This window comes from Cynocephalus volans, chromosome 16, assembly GCF_027409185.1.
Source record: "Cynocephalus volans isolate mCynVol1 chromosome 16, mCynVol1.pri, whole genome shotgun sequence".
Taxonomy (NCBI): Eukaryota; Metazoa; Chordata; class Mammalia; order Dermoptera; family Cynocephalidae; genus Cynocephalus; species Cynocephalus volans.
Window position 1 is genome coordinate 6,728,582 of NC_084475.1, and position 9,154 is coordinate 6,737,735.

The 9,154-nt window shown below is 44.3% G+C and overlaps 1 protein-coding gene across 1 annotated transcript in view; it reads right to left on the minus strand.

Moving 5' to 3' along the window:
- The window catches only part of LOC134364432 (leucine-rich repeat-containing protein 37A2-like), a 57,945-nt gene extending 49,911 nt beyond the window's left edge, over positions 1–8,034 (minus strand). Inside the window, exons 1-3 of the mRNA XM_063080357.1 lie at positions 6,326–8,034; positions 5,864–6,208; positions 2,569–2,640 (exon numbers count right to left, since the gene is read on the minus strand). Of these exons, the coding sequence (XP_062936427.1) occupies positions 2,569–2,640; positions 5,864–6,208; positions 6,326–8,034 (2,126 nt within the window). The remainder of the gene's footprint in view (positions 1–2,568; positions 2,641–5,863; positions 6,209–6,325) is intronic.
- Between the last annotated feature and the right edge of the window lie 1,120 nt (positions 8,035–9,154).

Genomic DNA, 9,154 nt, shown 5'->3' on the forward strand with positions numbered 1-9,154 from the left:
GGAACTCAAACAACTTTACAAGAAAAAAACAAGCAACCCAATTAAAAAATGGGCAAAAGAGCTAAGTAGGCATTTCTCTAAGGAAGATATACAAATGGCCCACAGACATATGAAAAAATGCTCAACATCACTCAGCATTCGGGAAATGCAAATCAAAACCACACTGAGATACCATCTAACCCCAGTTAGGATGGCTAAAATCCAAAAGACTCTGAACGATAAATGCTGGCGAGGTTGCGGAGAAAAAGGAACTCTCATACATTGTTGGTGGGACTGCAAAATGGTGCAGCCTCTATGGAAAATGGTATGGAGGTTCCTCAAACAATTGCAGATAGATCTACCATACGACCCAGCTATCCCACCGTTGGGAATATACCCAGAGGAATGGAAATCATCACGTCGAAGGTGTACCTGTTCCCCAGTGTTCATCGCAGCACTCTTTACAATAGCCAAGAGTTGGAACCAGCCCAAATGTCCATCATCGGATGAGTGGATACGGAAAATGTGGTACATCTACACAATGGAATACTACTCAGCTATAAAAATGAATGAAATACTGCCATTTGCAACAACATGGATGGACCTTGAGAGAATTATATTAAGTGAAACAAGTCAGGCACAGAAAGAGAAATACCACATGTTCTCACTTATTGGTGGGAGCTAAAAATTAATATATAAATTCACACACACACACACACACAAAACCGGGGGTTGGGAAGAAGATATAACAACCACAATTACTTGAAGTTGATACGACAAGCAAACAGAAAGGACATTGTTGTGGGGGAGGGGGAAAGGGAGAACGGAGGGAGGTTTTGGTGATGGGGAGCAATAATCAGCCACAATGTATATTGACAAAATAAAATTAAAAAAAAAAAAAAGAATTGCGTAGATGCACATAAACTATTATAGAAATAGATGCCATCAAGTTAAAAAGTAAAATTCTGAACATTAAAAAAAAAAAAAAAAAGATGACAATGGGCTCCCATCTGCTGGTGTATTCATTTGCTAGGGCTGCCATAACAACAATGTGACTTACACAACAGACACATATTGTCTCACGCTTCTGAAGGCAATGAGTCCCAGACTAAGGTGTCCACAGAGCTGGTTCCTTCTGTGGACTGTGAGGGAGAATCTTTTGGAGGCCTCCCTCCTAGCTCCTGGGGTTTGCTGGCAATCTTTGCCCTTCCTTGGCTTGTAGAATCATCAACTCAGTCTCTGCCTTCATCTTCACATGGTGTTCTCCCTGTGTGTTTCTCTGTGTCCAAATTTCCCCCTTTTTATAAGGACACCAATCAGATTAGATTAGGGGTCCATCCTATTCTAATATGACATCATCTTAACTAATTATATCAACAACGACCCTATCTCCAAATAAGTTGCATTCTCAGGTCCTGGGTGTTAGGACTTCAAGATATGAATGAGGGTGGGACAATAATTCAGTCTATAACAGTTTGGTACCTACTATGTACCAGGCACTGTGTGGATACTTTTGGGTATTACATCTAATGCTGCAACAGTCCTGCGAGGTGGGTGTTTTCATACCCATGTTACAGAGGATGAAAGCAGGGCTCAGAAAAGTAGAGGGTCTTGACTGAAGTTAGGCAACAGTAAGGCCATCTGAATGCATCACTCAACCATTGCTGAGAACCTGGGAGCTGGCCACTGCAGCACATCTCCCCTAGGATCCCAGACAGGAAACTGTCTCTCCATCAACTTTCTCCACATAAACCACCCTGTTTAGAGTAGACTGGCCGAAGATCACTCAGTTCTGTCAGATTTCAACATGAATCACTCATGAGCTATGATTCTCCAGAGTCAATGTGGCAGGTGGTCTGTGGGTGTGGAGCCTCAGATGGACGTGGGAGGCAGGGTGTGTTGGCCCTCTTCTGCACATGCTGCCTTGCTTGGCAAGATTCTTCTTCTTCTGAGCTAGTTTGAATGCTGGGAATTCCAAGGTCCAGGGGCCACATCTGGTGAGGGCCTTCTTCACGGTCACCAGTTTACCACATGGCAAGAAGGGGTCATAGTATGGCATATAATGTATGAGTTTAAGTGACTGGAGTAACCATGTTAAGTATTAGGAACGAAAAATATCTAAGGCATATCATGAAGTGAAAGAATAAGTTGTAGGATGCTACCATTTATGTAAAAAAAAAGGATAAAACTGCACAACAAACCTATTTTGCTATGTGTACATATATGTAGGCAAATGCATGGGAAAAGGTCTGGAAGGACATATACCAAACTCAGAGTAGTGCTTACCTTAGGGATGAGGGATTAGTGCATGAAGAGGGTTTCCACTATACCTGTTACTTCATTTTCACACATAAGAATTAGTCAAGTATTACTTATATAACAGAAAGTAAATTTAAATTGTCTCTTATTTTAAAGAGGCCACCAAATTTAATTTTAAATGACCATAAGACTGCAATCAATAGAGGTTGATTTGGGATATGGAAGGGGAAATACCTTTTCTCAGAGGTATTAACCTCAAAATTCTGGACCAAGAAGGGACTTATAATGCATTTAGTATTTTGTATTTATATCTGGAGAGAATATACTCACAGTTTCTCAGTCCAGTGGTATGCTTCCCATACATGCTTATCAATGGAAGATATAGCGTTTCTTTGGAAATTTCTGTGAAGAAACACAGTTCACATCCATGAATAGGTAGGAAAAGAATGAACAGAAAAAGTAAAAGAGTCATGGTAACCTCGTGGGGACATTCAAATATGGAAAACACAAGCTTCTAATTTCCAGAGTTACCAGCTTCCCGGTTGGCACAATTAATAAAGAAATGTGGGGTCACAGGTACAAATCATGAGGCATCTCCTCTGAATCTTAACTTCCTATCTGTCCAATCTTTTGGAAAGATAATGCCAGTTAATTACTCTGAATGTAAGTACTTTTTCTAAAAATCACTATGTGTCTAAACTGACTCCTTCTACAAATCAATAAGAAAATGGTAAACAATTCAACGGAAAAATGGGTAAAAATATATCATTATCAGCAAAGAAGAATAAAGAATCCCCATGCCAAATAACACCAAAGCTTTGGCTAAGAGCTCTCTGCAGAAACCTTTCCAGGTACTGGAAGGGTGAGGGCAATTAGAAATTAAAGGGTCTAATGTGCGGACATGGAAAGAACTCTTAGACATACTGTACAGCGAGAAAGCACAAATCACTGAGCAATAAATAAATCATCAACTCATTAGGGAAAAAATGTCAAGGAAAGAGATTGGAAGGAAGAAGTACACCAAAATGTCAGGGTTATCTTATGGGAGGGAGTGATGTCAGAGGTAGGGTGTGGGGGCCCAGTAGTCAGCCTCAACCTGCCCAGTCCTCTTACCAGGTTCTTGACTCTGCCACAGGAAAGAATTCAAGGGCAGAGTCACAGACAGTGACAACAAGTTTAATATAACATAAGAAATACAGATTCCATCAAGAGAATGCGGCACAGCCCAGAGACTGAGCAGAGCCCACACCAAGTTTAATACAAAAGTTAAGTTCACTACAGACATCAAGTCTAACACAAAAGCTACAAAAACATGCTTAAAGTTCAGTACAAAGTCCAGGCTGGCTCCAGAGGATGAGCAGCTGCTTGCTGAAACCAAGTTAGATACAAAGTAAAACATACACACCTCAGCCAAGTGCAGGCACCTCCAGAGGATGAGCAGCTGCTTGCTGAAACCAAGTTAGATACAAAGTAAAACATACACACCTCAGCCAAGTGCAGGCGCCTCCAGGAAAGTGAGCAGCAACAACCAAGCCTTCAGCTGGGATTCAGCTTTTATAGTTTCTCTATCTAATGGATGTTCAATTAAGGAGGTAGTTCCCAATTATATGCACCAGAATGTTCTGTGCTCTCAACTGAGCACAACCAGCCACTGGATTGCATCAGCCAGTCCTCTGTGGTCTCCTTTCCCCCCTGTTGGTGCTAAAAATAGGTCTAACTGGCAACAGTAGCTTTCCTCCAAGGGAGAGCTCAGAGGAGGGGTCTGAGACCTCAGGAAGTGGCTGGAAACCCAGAGGCACGTCCTGAAACCTGAGCCCAGGGAAACTGAGCACATCCTGTATCAGTAGGGTGCAGAGTGGGGTGTGATAAGAGGTATGGGGGTACAGATTTTCACATTTTATCCTATATACTTTCATGGCTCTTAAAAAAGTGGGAGTGTCTCCATGAATTACACACATTTAAAAGAAGCTGTTAGATTCCTTATATTCAGTTTCAATTCTGTAGATGACTGAATCCTCACCCTTAATTCTGTCCCCATCCCGCAGCAACAACTTAATTTATATACACAATTTCCCCTGGGGAGGGGCAGAAACAAGTCAAAAGAAATACCCGTCTGCTCATGTGCCTAGTGGACACTTGCACTCAGCCAGAAGCCTTCTGGTTGCTTTATGCTCACGGATATTAAAAGATGTCTAAAGCTGAACTCATCTCCCTCAAACTGGCTCTCCTTCCCACCTGTCACGTTCCCACCTGTTATACCACCATCTTTCTCCTCATTTTCCAGGACAGAAACTTTGAAGTTATATTTGATTCTTCTCTTTCCTGTACACCCCATCCCCCAACTCTTTAGTCACTTACTAAGTCCCATCTGTTCTTTTTTGAGATGCTCCCAGGATTTTCTTTGCACTCTTACCACAACCACTCTGAGTCAGACCCTTTCCACACCACTCCTAGATTTTGCTACAGCTTTCTATTTAGTCTCCCTCTATTAAGCTTCCCCCTCTAGATCACTCTAAATATGTATTCTAAGTTAATCCTCCTGTTTTAATCATTTATCTGTTTTGCTTAAAAATTTCAATGGCTCTCCATCTCTCTTTGTGTAACTTTCAAAGCCCTATAGCTGATATTCAAGTTTTTTTCATAATCATTGCTTCCTAACCCAATTCTTTGCAGCCAATTCATCTACTAAATTTTGATCATTCCTGTAGCCATGGCTTTGCCTAGGCTGTATTCCCTCTTTTTTCTCTTTTTAACAAATTATACCCACTCTTTCACCCCAGGTAAAGTTTTAGCTTATCCATGCAACTTTCCCTGATCCCTACACATCAATGATTACAAATTCTGGTGAATTACAGCTATTGTCTGCATCTAATTTAGCATTTAATTATATGTCACCTCCCTTTTTATGCCTAGTCCTTTTCTTCCCACCTATCATGTTCACATTCTGGAGACAATGTCATACTTCTGTGGCTCGCACAGTACTTAGCCCTGGATTGGGTACAAAATAGCTGTTATCTATAGAAAGCTAGGGACAAAGATGTATTCTCAACATAACTTAGGGACTGAACAATAATAATACTAATGGCTACCACTCATATGTATGCTAGGCACTGATATTATATATTGACTCATGTAAATCTCACAATTCTATGAAATGGTAACTATCATTCTCCCCATTTTATAGATGAGGAAACTGAGTCATAGAACTATCTCTCCCAAGTTCACAAAGCTAATAAATGACAGACCTTGGTTCAAACTCAGGCAGTCTGGCTCCAGAATCTACTCTTAACCACTTTGTTGTCTCATCACTAAGGAGATGGGGAGAGACACCCTGCTGTAAAGAGTGTGGCTCGAAAATGGGAGGAGAGCAGAGGTTAAGAAATGTTATTGTGGAGATACAGAAAAATAGAATTAAAGAAAGAGTCAGGGCAATCACAAGTGAAAGCCTGGAAAAGGGGCACAACAGTAAGGAGAGTGAGGATAAGGGGAAGTTGACAAGCAAAAGGTAACAGCATAAAATCGATCAAAGTGGATTGGGAAGATGAGAAAGGCCTAGAAGACCTCAAGGAAAAGGCTGCTGTGCCAAGCAAGAGAGAGGGAACAAATGAGGAAAGGTGATTCTCACACGATGGCAAAGGTGCCGTTGTAGGTCTTGGGCTCTAGCACAGGCACTTGGCGGAGCCTCTTCTCTGGGCTGAGACCAGTACAGGACAGTGTCTCGTCTCTGCAGACACAGAGCTCACATAGGTTGATGCTCTTGGTGGCATTCTTTTCTGGGGTGTAATTTTCAGAAGATTCCAATGGATGCTGAGTTGTAGTAAGTTCCACATCCAAAGGGGGAACTGCGACTGGAGTCAGGTTCAGATGCTGAGTCTTCACCTGCTGTGGATGTGGAGCTGTAGTCATCTTCGGGGCTGTAGAATGTTCGGTCTCTGTAGTAGATACTGAAGTTACAGTAAGCTCCAGGTCTAAAGGCCAAACTGTAACACCGGGCAACATTCGTGGCTGAGCTTGATCCTGACCTGGTCTTGAAACTGTCACCTCTTGATACACTGGAGGTTGAGCTACAACCTCCTTAGGTGGTTCTGGAGGCTGAGTTGGGGTCCTCTGCATGGTGGGAGAAGGTTTCAGCTCTGTAATAGTTTCTGTAGCTATGGTAAGTTCCAGGTCCAATGGCTGAACTGTGACTTGTGTCAACTTTGGATGCTGAGTCTGCACCTGCTGTGGATGTGGAGCTGTGCTCTTCTCCAGGGCTGTAGAGTACTCAGCCTCTGTAGTAGATACTGAAGTTACAGTAAGCTCCAGGTCCAAAGGTTTAAGTGTGACTTGCGTCAACTTTGGATGCTGAGTCTGGGCCTGGTGTGGATGTGGAGCTGTAGTCTTCTTCAGTGCTGTAGAATGTTCAGCCTCCATAGTGGGTTCTGGAGTTACGGTAAGTGCCAGATTGAAAGGTTGAGCTGTGACTGGAGTCAGGTTCGGATGCTGAGTCTGCACCTGCTGTGGATGTGGAGCTGTAGTCATCTTCGGGGCTGTAGAATGTTCGGTCTCTGTACTAGATACTGAAGTTACAGTAAGCTCCAGGTCTAAAGGCCAAACTGCAACACTGGGTGATGTTGGTGGCTGAGCTTCATCCTGACCTGGTTTTGAAACTGTCACCTCTTGATACACTGGAGGTTGAGCTGCAACCTCCTTAGGTGGTTCTAGGGGCTGAGTTGGGGTCCTCTCCCCGGTGGGAGAAGGTTTCAGCTCTGTAGCAGGTTCTGTAGCTATGGTAAGTTCCAGGTCCAAAGGCTGAACTGTGACTTGCGTCAACTTTGGATGCTGAGTCTGGGCCTGGTGTGGATGTGGAGCTGTATTCTTCTTCAGTGCTGTAGAATGTTCAGCCTCCATAGGGGGTTCTGGAGTTATGGTAAGTGCCAGACTGAAAGGTTTTATGTCCTCAGGGTAGTGTGGAGGCTGAGCTAGGGCCTCCTGCTGGGTTAAAGAAGTTTCAACCTCCTCAAGGGCCTCCTGTTGAGTTGAAGAAGGTTCTTCCTCCTCAGGGGGCTGTGGAGGCTGAGCTGGGTCTTGCTGGGGTGGAGAGAATTGGATCTCTTCAGGGGGCTCTAGGTTTTGAGATAGAGCCTCTTGCTGTAATTTATTAGTTTCAGCTGGCTCAGGGGCCTCTAGACGCTCATCTGGGTCCTTCTGGATTTCTAGAGGAAATTCAGGATGAACCATATCCATACTCAAAAATCCATTATCACTGTGCAAGATTTGTTTCTGAGGCTTAGGTTTGGGTGCAAATGGGTGTGGAATTCCAAGAATCTTGGCAAGCCGCAGATGCTGAGTTAGATCTCTCTTCAGGGGTGAAACAACAAACTTTGTTGCTTTTGAACTCTCACTATCTACGGTTCTAATCTTACTTTTCAGTCCATGAGGCAGAACCAGGGCCTGATTCTGTTGCACTGGAACCACGTCTGGGAGGCTTTGTGGCCGAGCTAGCTTCTCACGCAGATCCTGATGCAGAACAGCAAACTGATCTGGCTCTGGGGGCAGCTCTTGAGCTGAATCCATGCCCAGCAATGGAATCAGCTTCTTGGCCACTTCCTGAGACCGGACCAACATCTGGAAGGCAGCAGAGGATCCCAGGTAATCAAAGCTCCCCAAGGCTGCCGGGGGTGTAAACGCATGGGGTGATCCAGGTGGCAGTTCAGAGGAGCGTGAAGACCAAGGCTCAGTCAGTTCTGGGGGGTTGGAGGTCAGTGGGACAGGGCGCCCGGCCCACTCCGGAAGGGGAGCCACCTGAACTAGCATCCATAAGGGTGCAAACGTCAGGAGCCAGAGGGCCCAAAAGCGAAACTGGAACATCATATACATAAATAGAAGCTCTGGGGCACAGTGACCCAGACGAATTGGGTAACTGTTGCTCGCTGAGCGGCAACAGAACCCTTATGGCAGCCCCTGCAACGAGCACGGCCTGAGCAGCCGTGGCCCCACCCCTGTCCCACCCTTCATTTATGACATCACTATCACTGACAACCTTTACTAGGCTCTGGCCCACAAGGGTGAGCCTTGTCCCATAATCAAGGGGCTCAAGCCTCCCTGTCCCCTGCAGAGGTGACAGTCACCTCCCGCTGGAACAGCCCCTCACTTCTTTAGCGAGGCAGGATTTGGGTCACAGACCCAGATAGCCCTGGGCCTCCAGCAGCCCATTGGGGTGGGGGGCTGCAGGGCATCCAAGGGAGTCACAGGGCCTCTCCTCTCGGGATATTCAGAAGTGCTGCTGTGCTTCTGACAGCCTGAACTCCTCCCCTTCCAAGCTGAAACATGAGAGACCTTCTTCCCCTTGACTGTACTGCTTCCAAGAAAATGTCAATCTGAATGCCAAGATTAAGCCTTAACCCTGGTCTACATTACCAGGTAGCTGGATTATTCTACCAGTTTGTATGTCCCTCTAACTCGTGTCCCTTCCCTCTTTCCCAATAACACCAGATTAATATTCCTAGAGTGGTGCTTTCATTACTTTGTTCTGCTCAAAAACTCTTCTGCTCATATAATGTCTATTCATTACCAACACATTAAATTTAAACTTCTCAGCCTGGATGTTAATCTCCCTACAACCTGCTTCTACCTGGCTAGTAAAGCTTCTCTCTTCTTCCTAGCAATCGCATTCTGGCCAATGCTTTAATATTCTACTGTCCTCTTTGTTCTCTTCTCCCTAAACCCCATTCTCAACTCTGGTCTTTGGCTCATGCCATTCCATGCCAAGAACATTCTTTCTCTTCTCTGTCAATTCAAACTCTTCCCATCTTCTAAGGCTTTAAATTGTACTTCTTCAACAAGCCTTTCCCATTTATCTAGCCTGCAAGGATCTCTATTTCCTGAATTCCTTTATTATTACATGGGTACTTTGAAAACTTCATGGAAAAATATA